Source organism: Syngnathus scovelli, chromosome 5 (assembly GCF_024217435.2).
Source record: "Syngnathus scovelli strain Florida chromosome 5, RoL_Ssco_1.2, whole genome shotgun sequence".
In the NCBI taxonomy this organism is placed as follows: domain Eukaryota; kingdom Metazoa; phylum Chordata; class Actinopteri; order Syngnathiformes; family Syngnathidae; genus Syngnathus; species Syngnathus scovelli.
Genome location: NC_090851.1, coordinates 8,535,375 through 8,562,364, shown reverse-complemented (window position 1 = coordinate 8,562,364; position 26,990 = coordinate 8,535,375). Strand labels below are relative to the sequence as shown.

The 26,990-nt window shown below is 39.2% G+C and overlaps 2 protein-coding genes and 1 non-coding gene across 4 annotated transcripts; all 3 read right to left on the bottom strand.

Moving 5' to 3' along the window:
• Nucleotides 1-230: 230 nt before the first annotated feature.
• On the bottom strand, nucleotides 231-301 carry trnag-gcc (transfer RNA glycine (anticodon GCC)). The gene has a single exon. It is a non-coding gene; the product is annotated as a tRNA-Gly (tRNA).
• Nucleotides 302-514: 213 nt separating this feature from the next.
• On the bottom strand, nucleotides 515-15,514 carry xpnpep1 (X-prolyl aminopeptidase (aminopeptidase P) 1, soluble). 2 transcript variants are annotated; one of them, XM_049721136.1, is made up of 20 exons: nucleotides 15,353-15,514; nucleotides 13,717-13,841; nucleotides 13,451-13,514; nucleotides 12,394-12,498; nucleotides 11,094-11,186; nucleotides 10,632-10,775; nucleotides 8,572-8,667; nucleotides 6,861-6,942; nucleotides 6,315-6,525; nucleotides 5,305-5,394; nucleotides 5,126-5,176; nucleotides 4,502-4,560; nucleotides 4,033-4,110; nucleotides 3,885-3,956; nucleotides 3,758-3,818; nucleotides 3,597-3,666; nucleotides 1,285-1,458; nucleotides 1,094-1,170; nucleotides 903-1,001; nucleotides 515-775 (listed from the first exon to the last, which is right to left on the bottom strand). In XM_049721136.1, exons 2-20 carry the CDS (start codon nucleotides 13,831-13,833, stop codon nucleotides 656-658), a joined length of 1,863 nt encoding a protein of 620 aa, XP_049577093.1. In that variant the 5' UTR covers nucleotides 13,834-13,841; nucleotides 15,353-15,514; the 3' UTR covers nucleotides 515-655. The 2 variants fall into 2 exon arrangements, with proteins under 2 accessions (XP_049577093.1, XP_049577092.1); XM_049721135.2 differs by lacking the exon at nucleotides 15,353-15,514 and adding an exon at nucleotides 14,006-14,441.
• A 1,208-nt stretch (nucleotides 15,515-16,722) lies between these two features.
• On the bottom strand, nucleotides 16,723-24,622 carry cusr (Copper-only SOD repeat protein). The gene is made up of 10 exons (XM_049720287.1): nucleotides 24,456-24,622; nucleotides 21,167-23,252; nucleotides 20,679-20,778; nucleotides 20,104-20,172; nucleotides 19,253-19,360; nucleotides 19,046-19,178; nucleotides 18,748-18,862; nucleotides 18,460-18,584; nucleotides 18,104-18,187; nucleotides 16,723-17,444 (listed from the first exon to the last, which is right to left on the bottom strand). Exons 1-10 carry the CDS (start codon nucleotides 24,490-24,492, stop codon nucleotides 17,371-17,373), a joined length of 2,931 nt encoding a protein of 976 aa, XP_049576244.1. The 5' UTR covers nucleotides 24,493-24,622; the 3' UTR covers nucleotides 16,723-17,370.
• Between the last annotated feature and the right edge of the window lie 2,368 nt (nucleotides 24,623-26,990).

Sequence of the window (26,990 nt, the reverse complement as noted above, 5' to 3'; positions counted from 1 at the left end):
AAAACATATTGGAACGCGGCCCTTGAGGACCGGAGGTCGACACCCCTGGTTTAAGTGCCACAACTTTCTGATTTTCTATGAATGAGCACAAAATTGTGTTAAATTTAAGATTAAGTACAATTGGTTAATAGACTGGCTCACTGGATATTCAAGTGCATCGCGACATTGTCAATGGTCCCCATAAAGATAATTATTTTATTGATCCCTAGAGGGAAATTTGATAACGGATATGCATTGACCGGGAATCGAACCCGGGCCTCCCACATGGCAAGCGAGAATTCTACCACTGAACCACCAATGCTTGTGGAGACATCTTTGGTTGTAGTTGGTGGATTAAAAAACTGGTGTGTGTACATTTTTCTCAGATTGATCAAAATGTTTTGCTAGCATACAATACATATACTGTGGTGTACTTTAAGAACTGAAGTGATCCGTTTTCTGCAATTGTTCTTTTTTGTAACTCAACAGCATGATCATTTGACAGTAAGACTATGAAACACCAATAAAACATTGATTCATTTTCATTGATCTTTAATAAAACTCTTGATAGGACATTGTGTTAAAAAAAGAAGAGACATGAAAGAAGTTGAGACATGTAAAAACACTGATGACTGCACAGCACCAGATGGCACAGTACTCCCGGCCATCGTGGTCTTCACACGATGGGTTGGGTCTCTCGGATGAGCCACTCCAGCGCCTCCTTTCTGCCTTGACGCTCCAGCTCCGCCCCTACCACCTGGCGGCACATCTTGTGGTACTTGTTCACCCAGTCCCGCTGGTGACACAAGGACACGCAAACAAGCTTTTAGTACTACACGTAGGAGATTCGGTCAAGTAAACATTCTACTTGTAAAACAAGTATTTGAAAAGAATGCAATTGAAACGGTGTGGAACGTGTTTACCTCCTTCTGGGTGAGCAGCTCTGTGTTCATCATCTTGACTTGGATGGGAACCAGCGTCAAGGGTTCAAATGTCAAACTACCTCTATTTCTGTAGTTGTACTAGGGGAGATCAAAGAACACACCGTGTTATAGCTCAAATTTCGAATCAAGAAATTGATTGTACAAACTGTAGAACTTGTTTTACTTCATACCTTGGGCTTTGTTGGTACAACAAGAACCACATTTTCAAGTCGGATACCAAAACCTCCATCTTCATAATACCCTGGTTCTACGAATTAAACAAGATTATTTATATTTAATAAGGCTGGGGGGTTGTATATGATATTTTGGCTCTAAAACTGAAAAATGTTTGTGAGCTCTGCCTTAGTGTGTCAATCCATACCATCACTGACAATCATGCCGGCCTCAAGAGGTTCATCAGCGAAAGTCTTGTAGCTGATGCCGCAGGGCCCCTCGTGAACATTAAGAAAGCAGCCGACGCCGTGACCTGTACCATGGAGGTAATCCAGGCCCGACTCCCACAGGGCTGCTCGCGCAAATGAGTCCAGCAGGTGGCCTGGACAGTGGAAAAAAGGCACATAGTCAAGCAGTATGTGTTTGCAGAACTATGATAAAAGTATAACTTTAACAAGACATATAGCCTACTTTCTGTCAGAAAGCAAGAGCCAAATTTGTTATTTATTCTTACCATCAGTGTGTAACTGGCACATTGCGTTCTTGCTAATTCGATGAATTGTGTTCATTGTTTGCAGCATAAATAGCATTCTTACGAAAGTTAAGCAAAACTTGTTTGCTTTGACGAGGAAAAATGTGATTACAGTTTTTGAAATTTGGTTCATGGTTTTGTTATTTGTGCCAAGAGTTTTGCAAAAAATTTCAATGGTTCTCAAAATGTACCTAAGTCATCAGAAAAAACTCTAACAAAATTTTTCATTTTCAGCACAGTATAAAAGTGAACACACACTGGTCATGTATTTAAATGTTTCACTAATTAAAAACAACGGTGCCATAATATATGTTTAATTTTTTCTGTGACAACCCTCATCTTATCCTTGTCCCCCCCACCCCCAAAATAAACATAAGACATTTTGAAAAGAAAAATACAACTCTATATTAATGTGCGTTACCAAGATTGTGTAGAATGTAATGCATTAGTTTATGCATCATGATTTATTGCTGCTATTCATTTCAATTTGCTGTTCCTTCTGATGTGCCGACCTTGACCACTGAAGGCAGTATAATACCATCATGCAGAGCTAGATGCTCGATGTGAGTTTCTGGAACAAGTCATTTTTTGTAGAGGATAAATAATATAAAGCCTATGAGGTATATTATCATATTATTGTATCATCTGTCAACATGTGTTGTTATTTAAATTTGAACATTTTAAAGGTTGCAGAACGGTGACTATCTATAACTCTTAGTATATCAGTTTTAGATGTATTGATATATTGTTATTATCAAACTAGTGGGGATCTTTCTTAAAGCAGCATAATTTATTTGCTTATTTGTTATTTATTGGCCTTCATTTAATCTTCACTTGAGTGTCATTAAACAGCTTCCGCAAAAGTGAGATGAATTTAGTGCCGGCATTTGCGCATTTAGGTCAAAGCAATTAAAGAAATAAAAGGCTTAACGACAGATTGAGTGTCACACACCCGTCACACGCCTGGAAAAAAATGCGTGCGGGCTTCTAGTTAAGCACCTATGTTGTGGCGAATCATACATATAAGTTATATAAGTTTGACATTTCCATATGACATTCCCCCAATCCTCTTCTGGATCATCCAAATGCTCTCTAGCAAACGTCAGATGGGCCTGTACTGACTTAAGCAGGGTTGAGTCCCTGGCGGCGTAGTGTGTTACTGATGGTAGTCTTGTTATTTTGGTCCCTCACTAGGTCCCTCTGTGTTTTTCAGGGATTTCTGTTCACCCTTCTTGTGATAATTTTAACCCCACGGGGTGAGATCTTGCGTGGATCCCCAGATCGAGGCCATTATTGACCAAATACTTATTTTCCACCGTAATTTGCAAGTAAATTCTTTAAAAATCAGGCAATGTGATTTTCTGGATCTTTTTTTCATTTTGTCTCTCATAGTTTAAGTGTGCTGTCCCTCATTTATTTCACTATTGCTAATGTTCTCTCCCCTGTGCACTCGCTTAAATGTCGCCACTTTGGCTACTGCAGTCAGTGATTAACAATTAGTCTCTGACAATTAGTAAATGACAATCATGAACAAGCTTTTTCAAGTGAACATGAGAACGGCTTCCAATAATTCCGTGCTCTCAATACACAACACTACTTTTTACAGTCGACGTCGACCACTTGCAAGGCAAGGACTTTTTTCCTTGTGGGGGCGGGCCATGGGCAGCCAAGGAAATTCAGGTAGCCTGGCAAGCCACACCTACTAAGAAAGTGGCTCTGGAGAGCACACCATTTATTGCGCCTTGACCTTGGGTCAAAACGAAGCATCCAGTCAAAGTTGTTTACTTGCTGTGAAGTGTGCAACATCACTCTTCAGCAGTGTAAGTCTATCCTCATTTAAAACGGCGCATGGGAAAGACAATAGTTTATTCATTCATTCAGCATTAAATCAGTTTTAAATAACCAGAAATCCATAGATCCATAGAAACTTCGGCACTGTTTTGTGAATACTGAACAAAATGTCATCCAAACTTCAATTTAAGTGGTACCTTTGGTTCCATTGGGGAAAACGGCAGCACTGACGGCAATGTGTCCCTTGAGTACATAAGTGAAGCATTCCTTAGAGAATAAAGAAAGGACGTCATTTCTTTGGAAATTGCTCTGATTATAGTATTGCTCAGGACAAAAATAGATTTTAGGCGGTTGGCACCTTTTCATACGCAGAAGGGATTCCAAAGTGCATGGTGCGTGTGACGTCTGTTGTGCCATCACTGCCAAAGAGCAGACAAGTCAAACCATATACCCATTAAGTTTCTGCGTCAGAACAATGACTTTACATGTACTGGGCTCCGGAATCGATGAGATAAACTTCATTGACGGTGAGCGTTCTGTTGGTCTCAGGCAGAGGCCTACAAAGACAAACGTATTAGAAACACACCAAAACAAACGCAAAACAAATCAAAGTGCATCTTTGACTTTTCTGACCTGTAATGTATGATTGCTGCATTGGGCCCAACGCTGGAGATTGTAGGGAAACTGAGGCCGACAAAGTTTTTCTGTTGGCTGCAAAAACACATTGGAAATTTTCAATTGGCTTACTTTTGGTGCTTCAAAGATTAACATTCAATCCAATCCCTTTAGGGTGACATGGATGTTGGAACTGAGATTCAAACCCAGAACCTCTGGACTGTGGGGCAGATGTGCTAACAATTGGTGCAATGCGCTGCCCCCAAGAATACAAAATGCTTTACATATAGACCAAAACTAAAATGTTTAATGACTAAATTGTGCATAGGGTTAGGGTTCAAACTTAAGACATACATTGAATTGGTCGATAGATGGATGGATGGATGTTTTTCTACATCCTGTAGAAAAGGATGTTATAAGTCGAGAGCCTCTCATTAGACAGTTTTGTAAAGTATAAAATGAATTTGTTTGGAAATACAAACATCACCTGCGTAGTTCCTCAGCCTTGTCAGCAGCTGAGATTTCTGTTACAGTGCCTTTTGGAATCTATAAAATGATCAATATGACAGCAAAATCAGTAAATAGTATGTGTTTCCCCAAGGCACAAAACATTGAAGAAAGTACTTAAGATCTGCAAGTATTATATTTACTATATTAACTTCAACCACAATATGAATAAACTTGGTTAGAAATCTGAGATCACAATTCTAAAGAATCCTTGTGCAAGACTGGCTCCTCATGACACAATTCAGAAAGGGCAAACCTTCAATTACAGTAGTTAAGTAGTGTAGTTAGTTTGTAACAATTGTAAGAATTGATCAAAGAAAAGCTGAAAGTTATTTAAAAAGAAGTGCTGCTGAGCTAATTACTAGAAGTGGAGTTGAAAAGGTATTTGGAGTTGTTTGGAGCAGTCACCTGAGTGACCCATAACATTCAAAGAAAAAAAGTTTTGCAATGTCATTTCATTCTTTAAAAAAAAAGGAAAATAACATTATCGACATTGGTGATTAGACCGTAGGTTAAGGTTCAGCCTGAAAATCAAGAAAGTTGAGGATTCTTTATGAATATAGTCCAGATCATTTTTGTAATGTTGAAAATCATACAACTGTACCTCTTTTTCCAACCAGGCAAAGAGGTCACACAGAGCGACAGCATCCTTGATCTATCAGAAGAATGACAGATTATTTGTGACATATGAATAAAGCCACAGATGCGGTTTATAAATGTTAATATGTAAACGCATGCATGGTTTTACGTGGATTTAAAAAAAAGCAAGGTGGTCGATCTTACATGGGCTGTTTTCATTCCTTGAATCTCTGTCGTGTTCTTCACTGCCTTGGCGAGACAAAGAGGGGTATAAGGAATGGTGGACCTGTGCGCCTGTATACACAACAAAATGGAACGGTCACTGGTTGAAAAGCATGAACTTCAATACGGTGCAAATGGGGGAGACAACTAAAACACTGCCAGAGAGTGATAAAGATGTTTACTACTGTGGTTGCAGTTTGCAATAGAGCACTGATATAAAATAAGACAATCTTGTTCAGCCAAACAAGATAATTGAAAACATTGTCATATTTACAATGCTGACCTGGAGGCTGTTAGAGTGGTGCTCACTCGAACTTATTTTTGCAAGAACCACACGGAGACAGTATGCCCTTTTTAAGCATTTGCAAATGGAGAGCCATTCGTCGCTGTGCATGCAGCGATGAGCATTGCAGGGCGTGTTGTACGACGTTGTGTAGGATGGGACAGCCTAGGTTAGTACAGGTTACATTCCAATATAAGCATAAAACTAATCTAGCTAGGTTATGTATTACAGGTTACATTCCAACACAATCATACGATCAAGATAATCTGGAAAACCCTGACAGAGGCAACCCTAGGGTACGCTTTGACAGCAGAGCTGGGATTTGAACTGACGACCCTAGAGTCAGCGAATGATTCACTCTACCAACTGAGCTCCAAGCACCCATGTGAAGTGGCCCCATATTAACAATATGATGCGGTGCAGTTCAACCAGAATAAAAATATCAACTTTATGGTGCTCCACATCTCAAATAAATATTCTAAAGAACTCAGTTTCCTTTCAGAATCAATACTTGGATTACTTTTTATGATACCACATAAAGCCTTTTAAAAGCTGTCATGGGACAGTCTTTTTTTTTATCCTGGACAAAATATAATGGAAACGAATATGCAGCTTTTTTTCAAGATTCTCAGCTAGGGAACTAAACATATACAGTACATCTTTAAAAATTCTTGCTTTCTGGACAAACGACATGCATACCCTCCCTCACCTGGGGGATGACCTGCGTGAGAGCACAACTGGCCTTGTCACAGATCCAAACTTTGTCCTTGTGGCCAAGTGCGGTGCAGATGGTCTGCAACTCAGTGAAGACCGCTTCGTATGGGAATGTCTGAATGTGAAACTCAGGTAAGCTGGGCGCATCCAGCTGCAGATGGTCTCTCAGTGCTGGATCAGCGAGACGCTTCAAGTCCACAAAAAGCCTGCAGAAAGATTCAGGTGAAAAGAAAGTGGACTGAAAATACTGTTTATTTATTTATGTATTTAGTAAGTTTCAAGAACACATTCACTCAAAATAAGTTATCCACTAGCAGTTGGGCAAAGTAGCAACAAAATAGACAAATTAAATGTCACTATGTTGGTCACTGAAAATCAGGCCAATTAAATTAAATTGGATCATTTCCCCTATACACACATACATGCACACACCTTATGACCTGTCACACTGGTTGAGAATGAATGCAATAAAGAACACAATATTTAAATGAATTCAAAATGCGCACAAAAAACCTCGGCAACAAATGAATTGAATTCCAACCTTATTGAGTTGATCCCCACAATAGTATATGCAAAGAAGACAGGGTTATACTCAATATCTGCACCACGGAGATTGAAAAGCCCTAGAATAAAAAGCAAAAACACCATAATCATAATTATTCTTTAAAAACTAGAAGCCTTGTGCGGTATATTCTGTATGATCATTCAATGTTCTGTGTTATATAATATATTGATTGATTGACCATCTTAAGTCATTTGAGATAAAATAAGCAGAACTGCAACTTTTGTACATGAGTTCATGTTGTGGGTAGGTAGTATATATGTATACAGCATATGCTATACAAGTTTCACTTTTTTCATTGAACTGCTGGAATAAAGTGAGTTTTTAACAATATTTAAATCTAGGAAATTCACCTATAAACAGCCCGATTTTTTTCTTTTTTTTTTGTGATGATCCTCTGCAGATGCCTGAGCAACTCCCCTTCAAACCAAATGTCTATTTAGTCCAAATACAAGCTGATGACAATCACAATCAATGTAATTATCATGAATTTTCCAAGCAAACAATCAGAACTAAGAGCTCTTCAGGCACGGTCAACAAGATGCTCAAATGGACACCCGTACGTCCCGGGGTCCTTGGATCGTGATCTTGTATCAAAGCTGACTTATGCAAGAGAAGTGAGGCTGATGCACACGTTAAACTAGTAAGAGGTGATCACAATAGATTCTGTGTGTTTCAAAATATGGTTATTGCAAGTGGATCTTTTGTTAAGTTGCAATAAAATGCATGCTGAGTTTTTTTTTGTCATAGTCGAGTTGTCATAATATTTCTTTCATTTACCCATTGGTGCATAGATATTTTTAATCCGCTTACAAGAACAGTTTTTATTTACACTGTGCCTTTCGCATTTATTCATACATATAATTACACGTCTGACATACCGGTAATTTCTCAAGAATAACACACACGCTTTTGTTATTAGCTTAAAAGTATCCCAACATTATACTTTTATATATGACTGTAATTCTAGTGCAGCAACTGTGCAAATTAGGGAAATATTTTTAATTTCTAACATATATATTTGGTGCCGCATAAAATAATGCCACTCTCAATTTGGCAATATTTTTGCACCCCAGGATTCTTATCTCAGTGTGACTTCAAAACCAAACAAATTACAACAAAAGCAACACAACGTTAACAAATACATAAACAGGTAAGTGAGTGAGTGAGTGAGTGAGTGAGTGAGCGAGCGAACGAATGAACGAACGAATGAACGAACGAATGAACGAATGAACGAATGAATGAATGAATATTCTTTTTAACTGATACTGGTCAGCTGAAAAAAAATCACTAGATTGGATTGGCACAACTCCATTTTTTAAATATGTTAGAGGTTAAAATTTTTTCAATGCATAAAATTAAGAGGCAATTATTAAGTCTATGAATATAATAAGTATAAATAAGTGGTGAGATTGCATCTCCATGTTTTCACTTTGGCGTTTGACCTTGACGGAGAGGTGTGAACTCTGGTTACTCTTGTTTATACAACACTGCAACTAAAACCCAGTCTTCCATCCGCAGATATGCCAATGCAAGATTGCATTATCTCAGCGAAAACACACTGGCAATTGTTTATACAACACTGCAACTAAAACCTAGTTTTCCATCCGCAGATATGCCAATGCAAGATTGCATTTTCTCAGCGAAAACACATCGGCAATTGAGGTCATTCGCATGACTGAATTCTTACATGCTATCTCGTCCAGAGCTGTGGCAATGAACCAGGACATTTTTCGTTCTGCCATCTTTGCGCGCAGCGCTGTGATCTTGTCTTGCCAGGATATACCTAAAAGAGAAGAAAAACAAGTCTAATATGATCACTAATTGTAAATCCTATTTTTTAAATTCTGACAAAGAATACAAATACATATAAAAAATCATAGACAATCTCAGACAATTGCATATACTATTAGTGATTTACAATTTGCTACTTGCTAATTTATTCATTTACAGATTGTCTTATGGAAACTACCTTCTGTTATTTTTTTGTTTGAGATAAGGCTAAAGCCCTGCTAGTGTAAAAGTATTTCTTTGCTGCATCTTGGTGCCCAAAACTGTGTTGAGCTTCAGTTAGCCACGCCATTGCCCCGGCGAATAGAAACGCTTCATGTACATGTTACGGCATCTATAGGCAATTAAAAACCTCGTAAAGGGGATACAGAAGGCGGTCTGAATTACTCGCAAATTTTTCTAGCAATGTGATATTCTTGGCACGGCATCCCTAAATAAGACGACTCGATCAATCACATGGTCTTGATCTAATCAAATCAGTTAAAAACAACAGAAACCATGATTGGCAAGGAAAGAGTAAAAGGTTTAGAGTATCTCCCGTAATCATGATTCTCTACTTGTGAATTTACCTGTTGACTAGTTCAGAGTTTTTGTGCTCAGGTGTAAAAAAAAAAAAAAAAAAAAAAAAAAGGGGGTTCTTCGCATATACAGCGAACATGATGCAGTTTACCCTTTTCTGGTTCCGTGAAATATGACAGCCGTGTATTCATAGCCTCACATAAACAGCTGAGTATGAGCCTTAAATAGGACATAGATTTGAAGACGGAACTTATGTGTTTCTTTAATGCTTTCTTACAAACTACCAAAAAAATTATAAAAAATAAAGATCTAATCTATTCATAATGCATGCTTCTTGTTATCGGCGCCTTGCTCATGTTACGACGTATGACTCGGCTTACTGGATTCAACTAGTGTGCGTGCCAAGAATGCCATAGCTAAGGAAGGCTAAGGAAGGACAAGCAAGGGAAAAGGTCACAGCCACACAACAGCCTATCCCAAGCCATGTATGCTAGAGAGGCCTTGTTTAATAGATTTTTATTCCGGGGGTGGCATGGTGCTACGGGCATTGCTATATTCCAGTGTGCACATCATCATTCCAATTTAATGGATAATGAGTATTAGTTATGAGAAGTTCACCGTTGCAACACACATAAAGGTCTGAACTTGACTCCGGAGAAAAATATTCAGTGGAAAACTCTTGAGCAAAAACAAAAACAGAACGTTTTCAGGGTAATAATTACTTGATTCGACTACCAACGAAATCTGCCACCAGACCTGATGAGCAACTCGCAGAAATGTTTGCTGACAATCACTCTTGATGCTCAGTAATTCACCGCACACAAATAAACGTGTAACCATTTGAACTTCAGCATGTACAAGGCATTCATTACCTGTAAGATGAGCACAACATAATATGTGAGGCTTTTTCAAACCGCAGAAGAGTAAGAAATGTTTGTCTGATTCATTCATGAACTTTATATACATAATTTACTTTATCTGCAGCTTTTACCTCGTATAGAATCGATATCGATATTGTTAAAATTACCATCAGAGATCTAGCAAATCATTAAAATCCAGATGTAAATTTTTCTTTAAGTCATTGATATTCTTCTTTAATGAGTCCGTTACTCCTTTTAATTTAACATTTTCATGCACTGCAGTGTTGTGAATAACAGTTTTTGGGACAATAAGCCTAAAACGCTGTTGAATTTACATGACGATGTCCATGTCGGAACACAGCAATGTCCATGATGTTGTTTGCGTTGCTTTTGGGAGGGAGCTAGACCCTTTTTAAGGTTCAAAGCAATCTACGTTTGTGATGGTTAATTTAAGCAAGCCCTGTGAACACACCGTGGAGCTACTCCCCTGCAGCCATTTTACCATTCGTGTCAGGGCTTGGTCACTATTCCTCACAAATAGCGAGAGAACAGTGTATTAAGTGATACGTGTTGTACAGACCCGTGTAGTCCAATCCCAAGGTACGAAGCTGCGTGCTTGGTCTTTGTGGACGGTCACTCCACACCACATCGATGAGGTTTTCTTGCACTGCTATGAGAGAGTGGCCCGCGCTGGTCAGTGCCTTGGACATGGCTTTCCATTGATCTGACATGAAACAGATGCAGGGAGAAAAATAACACATGGTAAAAGTTTAAAATACAATAACAGGCAAAAGTATGGACACAAGTCTGCATTCAATACCATGACAACTACTATATAAAAATTGTGACTATTTGCTTAAAAGCTTTACTTCCAGAGTACTTCAGCAAAGTACCGTCAGGTGACTTCTTTGGATGCTACTGTGTGTAACCTATGTGGCCATTGACTGTTTCTACCACAGCACAGTGTGAATGATGATAAGCTTTTACACTGCTATCGGTTGCATCTCCTGCAAGGAATTTTTGAAGCATGAAATGAAAATACCTGCGGCAATGATCCAAGGGTCAACCCCCACTTTGGAGTTCTCTGGCAGGACACTAATCAGCCAGTCCTCCTGCGACGGCGTCTCCTTCAGTCCTGTATGACAGTTGAAGAAATACATTATTTGGGTATGCCTATTTAGCTGTTGAATTCCAAGATTTTTCAATATTTTTATTAATATAGGCACGTGCGTAAAAATCTATCGCAGACATTGATGTATCTATTTCAGGGGTGTCGAACTGATTTTTTTCGCGGGCCGCGTTGTAGTCATAGCTTCTTTCGGAGGGCCATTATGACTGTCAACCCAAATAAATGTATGAGCACCTAATATTATATACAATAAAAGCTACAAAACAAACTGACAAATAACTCGTTTTCAAATCAGACGAGTAATATATTTTAAAAAAGATATTAAAAGTGAAGACAATTTGCATTTCTAGTAATGACACTTGAATTTGATGCACAATTTGTCTTCACGGGCCACATAAAATGATGTGACGGGCCGTATCTAGGGCTTGAGTTTGACACCTGTGATCTATTTGTATCTGTATATGGATCTATGATCCAACTATACTTGATTCATCTTGATAGTACTATTACCAGGAAATAGTGAACTGGACAGAGCATTTATTCTTCCTGTCGTTGATGTTATCATCACGTGCCAGCAGACAAGTTAGCATAGCGGATGGCGGAAGACGCAGATGAGAATTCCCCAAGCCACCATTGCAGTCCATTGTGTCGGTACACATTGCCTTTTGCAAAGATAAAGTTGCTTGGCAGACAAGTTAGCATAGCGGATGGCGGAAGACGCAGATGAGAATTCCCCAAGCCACCATTGCAGTCCATTGTGTCGGTACACATTGCCTTTTGCAAAGATAAAGTTGCTTGAAATAGATCACAGGCTTTTTTTGCACGTTAAGGTCACATTAACACGGCAACGCGACAAACATCTATAACCACTTAGTGCATTAAGACAACAAGGAATTCCCCAACACCGACATTCCAGGCAACATATGAAGCATTACTGCTGCAGCTAAAGCAGCAGCGTAAGGTAACATCAGGTCAACAAAAGCCTAAGGCCACGCCAGAATGCTTAGTCAGTGACAAGAGCAAAAACTCTTTTGCACAATTTGTCTTTGCGGGCCACATAAAATGATGTGACATCATGATATTAAAAACAACTGTACAATTAGCAGGTAAAGGTACTGTTAATTCAATCTATTATTGTTATGTTAAAAAACAAAAACAAACATAGCAGGTAATCCGACAGTACTTGGTTGCACTTTTTTTTTAAATGCATTACCCATCTTCATAAGGGTCCAGTTGTTGTCCATTTGCTGAGTGGCCTGAAGAAAATAACGGCCGTCAGTCCACATGGCGGCGTACTGCTCTGTGACGATGGCTGTACCTATACATCACAACAGTCACTCATGTCTTAAAAGGCTCGTTGTTGTCCCAACAACAGTGGTTCTTAAACTTTTTACATTTTTACTACCCCAAAAAATACTTGCCTCTCCAAGTTCCAGCAAAATAACAAACATTAAAATACAGTAGCATAGCAAGCCTAAGTGTTCACAATTTGAGGCAGCTTATGAGCTACTGTAACTTTAAGTGATATAAAACTAACCTGCACTTAAATGTATGGTAACATATATATTTTTTAAAACTGAGGCAACTGTTGCTGTTTGAATATTTAACTCAGTATTCTTTTGTATATCGAAAGAGACAGCCCCAGTGACACTCCACTTTTCCACGAGAATTACTGCTCTACAAAACACAGTTAAAATCTCTTAAATTAAATGTTCATAAAGTCTGATGGATGAGAATTTGAATTTTTCATTGAGGAATGGATTAATTCTGATTTACTTCCCATGAGTAAAAAAATAAAACTTGAAACTAGCTAAAAGTCGGGCGGTCACCCTGCATTATTGCCTTATAAATTATAACCCAAATGGAAAGCACAACTGAGGCTGGCATGATCAGCATTTGTTCAAATGTTTCATATTCTGAACCTTTCGCTCCCTCTCTCCCAGCAAGATGCTTTTCAGCAGGAGCGCTAGACTTGCGCGAAAAGGAAGTTACACTCGTTATTACGCAGAACGCATCAAAATGGTTTTCCTAGTGTTGTTTTGAACAATGCAAGGGCAGGAAGTCCCTGTATCTTGCAACCACCCAATTAAATTAGATTAGATTAGATTACATTAGATTAGATTAGATCGAATTTTATTCATCCCACAGTGGGGACATTTTCTTGCCACAGCAGCGTACAAGCGTGCAAGAGTAAAATGTAAAAATGGATAAATTACAGACAAACATAGACAAAGTGCACAAACAAAAACAAGTACTATTAGAACAGGTACCTGCTGAGCCGTTGAAACCACAGATAAACTCCCGCCTGCAGTCACATGGTGCGATGTATTCACTCTTAAAGACACAAAGACGTTACAAACATAAATCATAGGAAGACCACATTAACAATTCGGTGAAGGTTAGAAGCAAGAATTCATTTCAAAAGATCAGACAAACAGAAAATGGGTGCAGAATCACAAAAGCACCAGTAGTGTGAGTTATTACATAGAGCAAGTTTCTAGTAAATCAATTTTGTAAAGAGGCAATAATGTTTTACCTGATGGGCATCACCAGATGGGATGATATAAGCTTGAAGAGGCTCAGAAAAATATTTACAATTCTTCATCACCTGGCGGAGATGCCTGAGCAGCTCTCCTGTGATCTTTGGAGACATGTTTCTGTCTGAATGGACGAGAACGAGAAAAATACTTAATTCAGTGGGAAATACAGTGAAACAACATTCCCAAGACACAGTTCAGTCTGGGTGTTTGCAAAGTATACAAGCAAAAATAATTAACCACAATGTTCTGATATTGATCATTTAAAACCGGAGGCAGTAATATTACCAGACATTTTCGAGGACATGAAGACTTCGGACGACTGGAGGAGTGACTCACTCTAACTGGCTGTCTATTAACGTGGAGCTCACAGATCACGTCTTGATCTTTAACCCCTGTAACATCCTGATTCAGCAACAGGTGTCTTTAAAAATCTTAGAAGTAGTACACTCACAGGACTCTTGATTAGGTACCATTAGAACAATCTTTTTAGAGCTAATGTGAACAGCTTGAACACTTTGCTTTTCTGGTGGAGGTAACCAAATAAGTGTAAACACCTCTTAGTACGATATATGGCCAACTCCAACAGACAGCACTAAATATTATGGGCTGATCCATTCCAGCCGATCAGATCTGTGCAAAGTCTAATCTCAGCTGAGTTTGTGTGAGAAAAAGGGGAACAAACCATAGTCGCCAGTCACTCACTCACACGGCGCATACCGAGCACCATTCGCATTCACACAAATGAATAATTCAGAATTCTCAAATTTTTAAGAATGCCGAGGAAGCTTGAATAATTTGGCAAAAGTGAGAACACCCCAAATGCCAAGCAGGCCTTAAGCCAAAACTGGAGGCACTCTTGACTGTGATGCAGACTCACTAAAATTTAGTGATTAAATCACAATTATGTTGCCATACTTTTGTTTGCAACAATTTTTTTTTTTCATGTGAAATCAAGGGAATGCTTTGTAATACTGCAGCATTGTACATATTTGTGTGTTTTCTGGTATTGTAATACCTCGTTATAATACAGCATAAACTATGAAGTGTTGAACGCTGTGTAATAAAGTGGATTTACTGCTCAGTCACATTAACAACACGTTAACGCTGCCAAATGTCGCCCAATCACGTTGCAGGCTTCTACATCGATGGGCGTTACCATCGCTTCGCATGCAACTGACGTTTGTAAATTGACAATGTGTTTCTAAAAATAAAAACTCATTTTCCTTGCGATCGTGAGCTGCTAATACTAGGAGACACAATTATTTAACGTGTTCGGGTCATAAAATTACATTTGGATTAGTGTGTTTTAAGGCCAGCTATGCAATAACAACAACAACAACAACAACAACAACAACAACAACAACAACAACAACAACAGTGTGCTATGGGTGTGTTTGGAAAACAGGAGAACATCATCGGGATGTTTTAAACACCCAGCACGTCGCACCTCAAGTTCGCTCTCGGCTTTCATGACGAACAATAACGTGGGCTCAAGTAACAGACGTGGGATGAGCAAACGTGTCGTTCGTTCGAAACTAGACCGCATCTGCCAAATGACTCGAATTTGAAGTCCTTTCCACGCTTTACGTTCAAATGGCCCCATATGCAGTACATAAAATAATGAATACACACCCGGGTGCTTTCGCCTTGTGCGCGGGGTTCTTGCGATTAAGCGGACAAAATGTCAACAACAAGTCTTCGGGGTTTGGTTTACTAACAGAAGGCAGCCATTTCGTTGGTGACGTCGACGTTCACGTGACTACAGTTTGTTCCAGTAACAGCGGAGGGATGCAGCCTCGCCCAGCCATGTGTACTCGTATATACAGTATAGTACATCCGTGGCCTCGCCGCGTTATTTTTTTATGTGCAATCATTTTATGCCTCCCAAGTTGATATGAATAAAAATCATAACACTAATAATCATATGTTATGTGACTTACTACATTGGGAGACAAATCTCACATTGCACAATACAGGCAACGGTAAGCAGTAAAATATAATGCAAAGGTAAAAGAAACAGTCAAGAGGTAAAATCAGCCTCACAAGCTTTTTGAAAATGTAAACTTTAAGAGCACGGTGGATATAATATAATGTAATATAATATAATATAATGAACATGCTCCCACTATCTAGTGTTGAATAATGACAGACTCCTGCAGAGCCCTAATTGCTCAAATACCTGCAAGAGGTGGCGAAGTTTCACCATACAGAGTTTTAAATTAATTGCTAACACTGCTTAACATGGAAATTACACACTGCAAAAACTATTTTAACATCACTGCAAGTTTTAAAGCTCCTTCAAAAATGGAATGAAGGAAAGCAGCCCTTTCGTGTTTCCATGCTGTCATACTGTATTAATCCATGTGTTTAGCTACGAAGCTTAAGTGTCAGTTCATCTTTCAGCATTTCCCACAAAACCACTTCAGCGACACCAGACGATGTTGCCAGGGGCATAGCTAGAATATTTTTCAGTGTGGTTGCCAGGGTAACAAATAACTCACTGAGGGGTGGCCATTCGCACACACACGTACACAAATAATTCAAACTCTTGAAAACTCCCAAAACTCATTGTTTCTTATACCATATACAGTCAAGGTTTCACTCATTAAAATGCAAACCTTGCAAAACACACAATACAAACAGGTCAAGTCAAAGGTGCGGTTCGCACTGCAGGTCTATTCAATTTGGAGTTATTGGTGAAACACATTTTGTGTGTTTTCACATTACATACAAAACATACTGCGGAAGCTTTAATTTAGCTCAGCTACATTTCTCTAGTGGGTAGCTTCAGTGTACTGTAAGATACATTCAATGTCAAATGGCTAAATTTTCCAAGTAACCAAACAAGAGCAATTTCATAGCAATAAATTAGTATTTTGGTGGCCGTACATTAGCATATTATACATATATGCGTTGTGGCCAGAACTGACCTATTATTGCAGCACCCTATTAAAGCACTGAGAAGCACCATGTATGGTTATTTAAAGATCAGTGACTCACTATACAAACCATGGATTTTATTCAGTATACTGTACAAACAAAAAATTAGAGTGCATACTTTAAGACAGAAGTCTAGGAATGTTCAAATAAACAACAGCAAATACCGTATTTTCCGCACTATAAGGCACACCTAAAAACCTCCAATTTTCTCGACAGTGCGCCTCATAAATCAGGTGCGCCTTGTATATGGACCAATATTGAGCCACTACAGCAAGCGTGTCCAAAGTCCGGCCCGCGGGCCAAATGTATATATCTTATATATGGACAAAGTTTTAAAATGGGCCATTCATTGAAGGTGCGCCTTATATATGGACAAAGTTTTAAAATGGGCCATTCATTGAAGGTGCACTTTATAGTCCAGTGCGCCTTATAGTGCGGAAAATACGGTACTGTTAACAGTGTAAATGACATGAGAAATATATTCAATGAAAAATCAAGTTTGTTGATTGGATTTACAGAAAGAGCAGATGAGGTCATGATGCTATGCCATACTTCATTCCATAAACACATTCAGTGGATTATTTAACTGGTTATTTTATCACAAAAATGATAAAAGAACCAGTTAAATAATTGACAAGTAAAAACAAAATGAACATAGTACAACTACATTCAGTGGATGAACCCGGTGGTGTGGTAGTGGCCTATGACATTCAAAGTAGACGTCCCACAGCAAATAAGAAGCCGACGACAATGTGTTTGGGTGCCAGGACTCCGGCCGCACTCCCTGTAAACATCAGATGAGGGTTTTCACAGAAGGGATTAAACGTTTAGAAATCTCTTCACATCTAAACTATTATTAGCATTTCAGTTCTTTCTTCTCTTTCTTTCTGTACTTTTAGTCCTCATTAGGGTTATGGGTGAGCAGGAGCCTATTCCAAGTGACTTTGGCCAAAAGGTGCGGTACACCAAGGCATATGATTAAAAATAACCATAATAATAATACAATTATTATAATTGTTATTGTCAACAAATTAAAAAGATAGTTTTATTCCAAGTGACTTGGGCCAAAAAGTGCGGTACACCAAGGGCTAGTCACATTACTAAAAATAACCATAATAATTATACTTGTTATTGTCAACAAATTTAAAAAAAAGTTAGAGACGCAAGTAAACATTTCTAGATTATTTTTTTGTGCTGATTTCAAAGCTGAGCCGTCTTTCCTTTAGCACATCACGTAAAAATAAGATTAAAAAAAATCTGGCTTTGTAACACACGTCATAATGATTCAAATATTTGCACCCTCAATTGGGAACATAGTAAGGATTACAGGGGTGTTTACATGGAACACAAACTATTTAGGACCGCATACATACACACGTATTCACATGGATCATTTATTTGAGTTACACTTGAATATTGAATATATAGGCAAAGTACACTTACTGAAGTTGCAATCATTGGACTCTCGGAAGTTGCCCATTTGTTCACTGGTTTTGACAGCTCTCAGAAGCTCTTCACTGACATTACCTTAGAGGAAAAGCCAACGTTCAGTCACACAATGGACAGCAGACTGTGCCTACTGGTGAATTAAAACTCATGCAAAGCGATATTTGTCCAAATGTCCACGATCAGAGTAGGTCTAGAGCATCTTGAGAATTAGAATGCAAATAAACTTGGTATTTTGTGGGAGATTTTTGTGATAATGGGCAAATTTCAAAATGAATTTAGTACTTCAAACAAAAGCCTATACTTCATTTGTGCTATTCATTTGTCTTATTGCATGAAAAACAACAGCATACCTGATATCATGTAGCTTACTCGCTGGCATCTTCCTTCAGCTTCAGACATGGGAGAGGAACCCAAGATGGTCACTCTTGCCGTTTCAACTTGCACGACAGTAGCAACACGACTGCGGAATTGATATCTGGGGAAAAGAGCGGGGTTTACTGATACACATTTCGACTGCTGTGATAATGTCTAGGTTATGATAGGTGAAGTTGAAAGTTCAAACTGTATTCCACTGTATGACATGTAGATCTAATACAAATTACGGTAATACCGACTGTGGATGTTTTTTTTTCACTCACCTGCTGAAATTTGTAACTCTGGGGAAAGTCTGGTCTGCAAAGGGAGATTCTGGGAGAATGTCAGCGCATGCAATGATGTTCTCACCATCCTTCAGCACTAAAGATCTCTTGACCACTGTGAATATATTATAACAAACTTATTTTTAGGGCATGGCATTTTCGCTTACCTAAATAAACAGAGTGATGGTGTCTCAGTCTCATTCTAAATACACTCTAGGTTTATATCTGAGTTAATTATTAGCATGTGGAGAAAAGCCATGAAGTGGTTGCTTATGGGCACGTGACTGAAGGTCCTCACCTGTGTGATCCCCAGAAAGTTGAATGATGCTGTCAGTGTAGAGCTGTCTCTCCCTCAGGCTGACTGCACCGTGTCTTCCAGATAACTCCCCAACCACACAGCTCAAAGGATAGTCAATAGAGCAGCTAGAACTCTAAAAAATGAATATATGTGTTTGTCTTTGTTAAGTATAGATTAGCTATCACACTTGAAGCTTTCGAGTCTTACCATCGATGTCATGTTGAAAGGGTTATAGGTTCCCTGGTAATTGTTACACTGGCTGTTATCAATGGCGCCGATAAGGTTATTTGATATGAACAGTGACGCCTCGGTCAGCTGCAAAGAGACATTAAAACAACAAAAAAATAAGCTCAAGCTTTTTTTTTTCCCTGAGAATTCCCACATACAACACACCCAGTTATGAGTGCATATTTCCTTCAATGAGTACTTAGCAATAAAAACACCTGTCATCCTTAATCGGGAAGACTATTTCTCGGTAAATGACACGTACTTTCATGCAATCTATTTAGGTCATTGCTTTCTTAGTCATCGAGCATTTTAAATTAACTTTATCCCTTTGAAATCAGGTCCTTGACAAGTATAAAATATTACAAATGTCAGATGTTCGTTTACTTGCTTGTAATGATGCATATTAAATTAAGCCACTGAACCATTGCTTCTCATTTACGCAAGCGTATTCAGGTCACAGCAAACAGTCGAACAAAAGTGTTTCTTTTGTCTCTATGGAATGTTTTACCTACACATACCACCATGCTCGGCCTGACAAAGAAAGAAGGAATTTAAAAAAAAAAAATAAAAAAAAACTACAGACAGAATTGTATCAAAGCACAAAACAACATTTTTAATGTTGATTATGTACCATACCCATTTTATTAATTTGGCACAGCATACTAAATGCTTCTGACCTACTTGTATGTCGCAATTGAATTCTTAATGTTGTAAAAACTACACCATTTTTAAAATGAGTTTTTACTTCAAACAAAGTTTCAAATATCACCGTATGCAGTGGTGTGAACAGCCAAACAAGCAAAACATCTGTACGTGTATGCAATACTTACAGTTGCAGATAGTAGATTCACCTCCAGGGTGGTATCACTGCTACTTCCATCAGGAAACATTTGCTGGACCTGGAAGAGATCAACCAGAGATAGTAGATGTATTAATTGCTTATTCACAGAAAGCATTGATGTCCTCCCCATTTTTTTTTTGCTCTGCAAGCAGAATGAATTCGGATTTAAAGAAGTGTTTTATTTTTTGATTGTTTCCAAGCTATCACCTCACATTCAAATACTATTAAGTTGTTAGCTCTTTTCCATAGATGCTGCCGGGCTCAGCATGGTGTCTCAGGAGGATAGCTGACAGGCACAGCTGTTCTCTTTTGCGCTTCATAGGGGCATTTAGATTCTTACTGCCAGAAATGGATGACAAGTTAAGATTTTCATCCTTTACCTCCCTTGCGTAACCTACGGTACCACAGGCACAATGCAGTCTCACATGTTTTTGTGGCAGTTTGGCTCATGTTAAGTTACAGCTGTCAAGGAGGACTGAAAATCACACATTTGTGATTACTGTGAAGATTTTCTACATAACTAGTGCGCTCCAACCTGCGGGAGCAGATGCTTGCAATGCTTACCATTCTGACTGTCCCATTTAAAGGACCATTAAACACAGCCTTGGCAAGGATCCATTCTCCATCTGCATTTCTCTCCGCAGATATGTCGGCACACTGCAGTCTGTGAAAAAAGTGAATTTTTTATGCATATCAATCAAAGGTCTGTGAAAGGCCTTTTTTTCACACAATATTTTGAGTGACTTAATAAATGGAGACTTATGCATTATATTAAAACAAGGGGGACTCTCTTACAAAGAACTCTACACCTGACTGCCTTCAAAAGGGAAGTAAGCTCTATTTCTATCCCAGCAGGTTTGCCTGTGTTGAACACACAATGCCTATTCATGCCAAGTTGTTCAAGAGCCAGAATTTTGCGAAAAAGAAAAAAAAAATCTCCCATTACTTCTAATGGTAGTTAGCCTTTCTTTCTGTTTTAGGAGCACGACCTTTCCTTGCCCCACCTTTTATTCATTCTTTATGGATACACACCCATCGACATGTGTGCTCACCTTGATCCGTTGCTGCTGTAGTGAAGCGTCATAGATCTTCCCACGACGCTGTGGGGCCCAGTTAGTGGTAGGTTGCTGTCGACATACATCTCCTGCAGTTCATTCAAGTCAGTCAGCAGCCCAAATTTTCCACTGAGATCGCCAATCTCGTACTGGTCAACAGTGCCATTTCCAGGTGGAGGGGACAGTGTGATGTTGACAGACAGTGGGTTGTAGTGTCCTCTAATGTTTGCATCGGAACATGGTTCTGTGCTGTTTGGTTTGATGGGCAAAATGTGAACGTGGTAGCCACCGGCTACGGCATTCAAGTTGGACAAGGACACCGCTATATTTGTGGGGCCGTTGGGGACAGATTGGTATAACTGAATATTTCCAGTGGATGAGCCAGGGCCAAACCAAGGTCCTAGGTTTGCTTTGGGTACACGCAGCATAGTGATATTAGCGCATGCAATCCTTGGCCCTCCTCTTCCCGCCTGATGGATGACCAGAGAACGACCAATGGCGCCTGAGCCTTGCAACCACGAAGTGACATCAGTGAAGAAATGTTTCGCTTCGACCCCGCCAACTGTGGCACTGAGGTTGAGGGTACTGTATTTATTGGAAAGGTCGCCGACTTCACAGGAAAGCGGATTGGATGGGCCACAGTGGAGACCATAACTGCTATCTTGTGTGTCAACGTCATAAGGGTTCCAATGACCACCTGCTGTGCTGCAGCGTGTCTCATCATCGTCCCGCTCTGAGCTGATGGGGTACCTATGGATATGCCAGTTGTGGTTTATGGTTGAGGCCATTGTGGGGTTTCCATATGACAAAACCAAAAAGTTGGATACATCAGAGAGGGGGTGGTCCTTCAGCTGGGTGAACCACATTTCACCAACCACTGGGCTCCTAAAAGTAGCTCTGGCTACAATGACTTCACCGGGATAGCCAATGCTGGCGCAAACATACCTGGCACCATCTGTTAGGTGAATCAGAACGGATCGGCCAACAATACTATTATGTCCAAAAAGAGGCAGGTTGAAGTCTATAAATGTCATATTCACTTCATTTGTAGTTGCGAGGGACATATGCTTGGAACTGAGGTCTCCAACCTCGTAAAGGTCATGTGTCGATCCAGGTCCACTGGGGTATGTCGGGGCACTTACGTTGACACCAAATGGATTCCAATGGGGGCCCAAATTGTCATTGGAGCACAGGTTAGAAGAAGATGACCTGCCTGAAGGAACAGGAAAATTGTGGACATGAAAAGGACCCACCCTGCTCCGCAAGTTACTCAGGCTGACCTTCACCTCTGTCTGATCAAAAGGGGAAGCTTGACGGAAGCGCACGTATCCGTGTATTCCTTTCATATCAAGTTGGGCACTCACTTGCTTCTCTGGTACATTATAGATTTGAGCACATATGAAGGTTGAAGCTTGGCGAAGGATGAGAAACGCTGTGTTGTCATCATAGTCACTTAAGTCCAGGCGAGATTTCTTAGGTTGCAAGGGAGTTCCAATCTCGACGACACTCAGATTTGTTAAAGCGGATTCATCTAAACTACCAAGAAGAACATCGCAGCTTGTAGTTGAGCTTACTGAGCCAAAGAGCGTCATGTTGGTCGAGGATGCATTGACTTGACCGATGGTAACAAGATCTAGTAGGAGCCTTGAGTTGCTTAGTTGAGCGTTTCGACGAATATAAACATTACCTGCAATCCCTCCAGTGAACCGAGCCTGACTTGTCAAGACTGTTTGACTGCGACTTACAACTGTGCACACACGACGATTGTCGCAGGTCTGCAAAGTCAGCGATAGATCATCCAGGTTTGAGCGCTGATCAAATAGACTTGACACACTGAAGCTGTCGTCTGACGTGGGATTGGCAGTGAATGTGAAAACACTAGAGCCAATGTTTGCCTCTGAGCACGGATCAACAAAGTGGCCGTACATGACGGGAAACTCAGTGAGGGAAAGGTTGATGGTACCGCATGATCCAGCACCAGTGACGTTGACAGCGGCCGTCTGTGACGTTGAGTCAAATTGCACCTGACCTAAAACTCCACCCATGTTGATTGGAGCTAGAAACTGAACACTGGAGGCGGAACCTAAAAGAAAACACACCACACCAAAAACGTTTGATTGGGGAATAATAGTAGAAGTACTTTTTTTTATTTTTTTATCTTTGATCAGTTCAGCATCGTTTCAGTCAATAATTTCATGAATTTTTAACATCATTTGTTAACATCTAGCTGTTATTTCTCCAAGTAACCTACGTGAATAATTTCTTCAAGCAAAACTGAAAATAATTTTCATACTGTACTCGAGTCATCATTTAAGTTACAGATTTTGCAGGGTAATGTTTTTAATTTATTCTCAAAGTTCAACACATTTAACAAAGAAATTATGCATTGATGGGGAGAATATTAACACAAATGCTACTTATTAACAGTATACCAAGTTTTCAAATACGCCAATATTTTTTGGGCTAAAAAACCCAAAATCACCTTACTAATGTGGTAATACGGAGATTAACTTATTTTGCTCTTGCATTTTTTGTACTGCATTAGTCATACTATTGAATCGATACAATTGCTCTGAAACAAATACATTAAAAAAAGCTATTGCTGGCCTATTTGACTTTGGTATACATCTTTTATTTAACTGCACCAAAGCATATGAAGGACAAGTGAAAATCAAATAGACATGGCCTTGTCAGACCGGTGAATTATTTACGAAGGAATTATTTTCCAAGTGAAAGCTTGAAACATTGCACTGAACCAGAAGCGTAATACCTCAAATGGCAGAATTTAAGATGGTTTAATAATCCCAAATATGTATGTGCAATAACAATCTTTGCTAAATATAGACACAATGGCATCATAATAATAGAAACAGGTAATTTTGAATAATTTCCTTTTTTTTTGTCTTCCACTCAGTTGCCCCTGTCAGGTATAAACCATCTGTCCATTTGTTTTTTCCACTTATTCATTCTAGAGTCAGGTCACTGGACTTTTTTTTTTTTTATTACATACAATGATTGCATTAAATGCATCATGTGAGCACAGCACATACACACACTTCCACAATTGACATGCATGCAAATTATAAAAAGTAGAAAATTAGCAGCCAAATCTGAATGAGACTTTAAATGTTTTTTAAGCTAGAAGCCCTTTTGTTCACACGCACCATCCTGCGGGCAAAATAAAGCACTCAGTTATCTAATTAAAAAATTAGTCAAACAATTAAAGGTTACAAATAAAAGCTTACTGAAAGCACATTCAGTTCTGGAAAAGCTACTTTATACTCACCAGTGAAGCTAATTAGCAGAGCAATCAGAAGGCACATAGTGGCAGGATGACAAAAGTCAAATGAAAAATCCGTGCAGTATCTTGGTGTGAAGTGTGGGGACACAAGTGCATTCTCTAAGAATGTGTCCTGCGTGACTGGTTTGCAGAAGTGTACAGCTCTCTTATACTTCAATAATTGAGCCATCTGTCCATGTCAGCCTGTGATTGGTTATCAGGGCTGTTTCAGTTGTCTTGGTTAGGATAGGGGAGGGCTCAAGGCGGTATGGATGGAGGTGGCTTCCACAAAGAGCAAAATGAAAGCATAGGAAGACATTTGACATTTGAATATGGTCAATTGTTCACATAAACCACATACCACATAAGTATGCCATTGCCGGTGTTACTGTCATGCTTCATGAAAATGCTTCAAAGAAAAAAAAGGAATAATTCAGATGGGTGGGGTTGGTTTACATTTCACATTCACTCCTCTGACCAAATGAATAGAGGTAGAAGAAAAGTTAAGTTGGAATATTTGAGGTGTCTGGGTGACGGGTCTTGGGAATTGATTTTTTCCTTCCACTTCTCAGAGTACGCATCATCTGTCCTTGTGACTGAGCCGAGGAAAGAAAATGACGGAAATAGGAACATGTTCTAAGAATAGACCCCAATAGCCCATCATTTTGGTTCTGTTTGTGGTAGGCCATACAGTTATTTACTTACATACCCTAGAGTGCATGTGAAGTGGATCAGGTCCTTCATTTGCTTTGTTTGGATCACTGATTGCTGCAGAGGCTACAGTTGTTATGTGACTATTTCTGTGCCTCTGCGGGTTTGCTGACTGCTATGGTTTGCACTTGAAAATATGCACTGTAACAAAAAATTGTTAAGCTTGCAGAGGCATAGCACTGGTGTCAGCTGAATGTACATTTAAATCAGAATTAAACTCTTTTATGCTTGAGCTTTGGCAAGTTTCCACATCGTCCTTCTCCCGCAGTCAAAATGTGTACGGCACAGAATTGAATGTCAGTGTGGATGATTGGCGGAGATAGGATCCTAGTCTGTAAGGAATCCAGCGGTAGTATCCAAAATTCTTTAATCTAATCCGGTTTCCTCCCATTTTCTAAAAAACGTGCATGGGAGGCCGACTGAACACTCCAAATTGTCCGTTGGCATGAGTGTAGGTGAGAATGTGCAACCAGCTCAGTGTGTCCCCCGCTTCCCACTGCTGGGATAGACTCCAGCTCTGCTGCAAACCTCATGAGGATAAACTCAGATGATGAATGAAAGTTACCATGGTCAAATAAAAACAGTAAGCGCATCAAATCATGAGAAAATGAACAAATAATTCAAAGCCAGAAAAGGAGTTTTGTGTTGATTCCCTGGGTGTGGTCCAAACGAAGCATGCAGTACATTTGCACGTAACGAGTGTAACCATCTAATTAAAACCATAAAGCGTTCTCTATAATTGTGATTCAGCAAAGAAACGTTTCAATGAATGGGTGGCGCCTATTCACGTAAAATCACAGAAAGACGGCACACACCTTTCTGACTCATCCTGAATTAGAAACTAAACGAGATTTTGTTTTGTTTCGGTTTCTTACTGTCCGCTTATGTTTTTAGTGTAATTTGAACAGTTTGAAACAATGTTTTGTTTTCTTAATATTTCAAAATGTATTTGTTCTTTTCACACATGTTCTAACCTTTAGGAAAAACGTTGCATTAGAATAAGATGTGAATGCTATTTTTATGTTTGAATGTCAAATGAATAAAGCGCACTTTATTGAGGAGGTCGTATCCCATTTTACAGAAGACCTCAGCGCTTTACTCAATGTTTATTCGACTTGTCTCCCTACTGACACCATCTGAGGTTGTGCACTTTGATCAACAGTTTCAATTGTTCTTGCCCTCTAGATGGAGCCAGTGCAGCATATTTCAATGCGTCAATGTTCTCCAGCTTGCAGCAAAACTACAATACCAAATACAAAAATGGATGTTCATTATTCAAACCATATTACTATTATTGTTTTGATCATTTTTATTCTATCACGTACAATGTGTTTATTTAGTTGTTTTTCTGCTGAAATCACACAGTCTCTCATGTCTGGAGGCTTTCCACAGATCCGTAACAATCCTGAAATTATCATTTCTAAAAGTAAGGCCTCCATTACAACTAAACATAAATAACACGCTGTCTTCAACTTTGTTAAGGCTGAAGATTATTTTTTTTTTCTTCCCTTGACTGGCTGCAAGATGCAATCAAAATAATTTTGTCTATCTAGTACCTTCCATCATGCTTGCTATCCCAGATGACTTTGGGCGAGAGCTGGGGTACACCCAGTGATGATTAATTCTATAAAAATAATATTTTTTGACTGTAAATCACCTTACTAGTTGTGGTCTCATTCACTGAATGTGCAGGTATTCAATTTACTCCAAGTGGCCTTTTAAAAGTGTATTTAAAAAATCGGAATTTTCATTCCCGAGACCTTCACTGCATATAGGACCTACATTGTGAAGGATAAAGAACTTCAGATGACGTGTGGAGGGCTGGAAGGA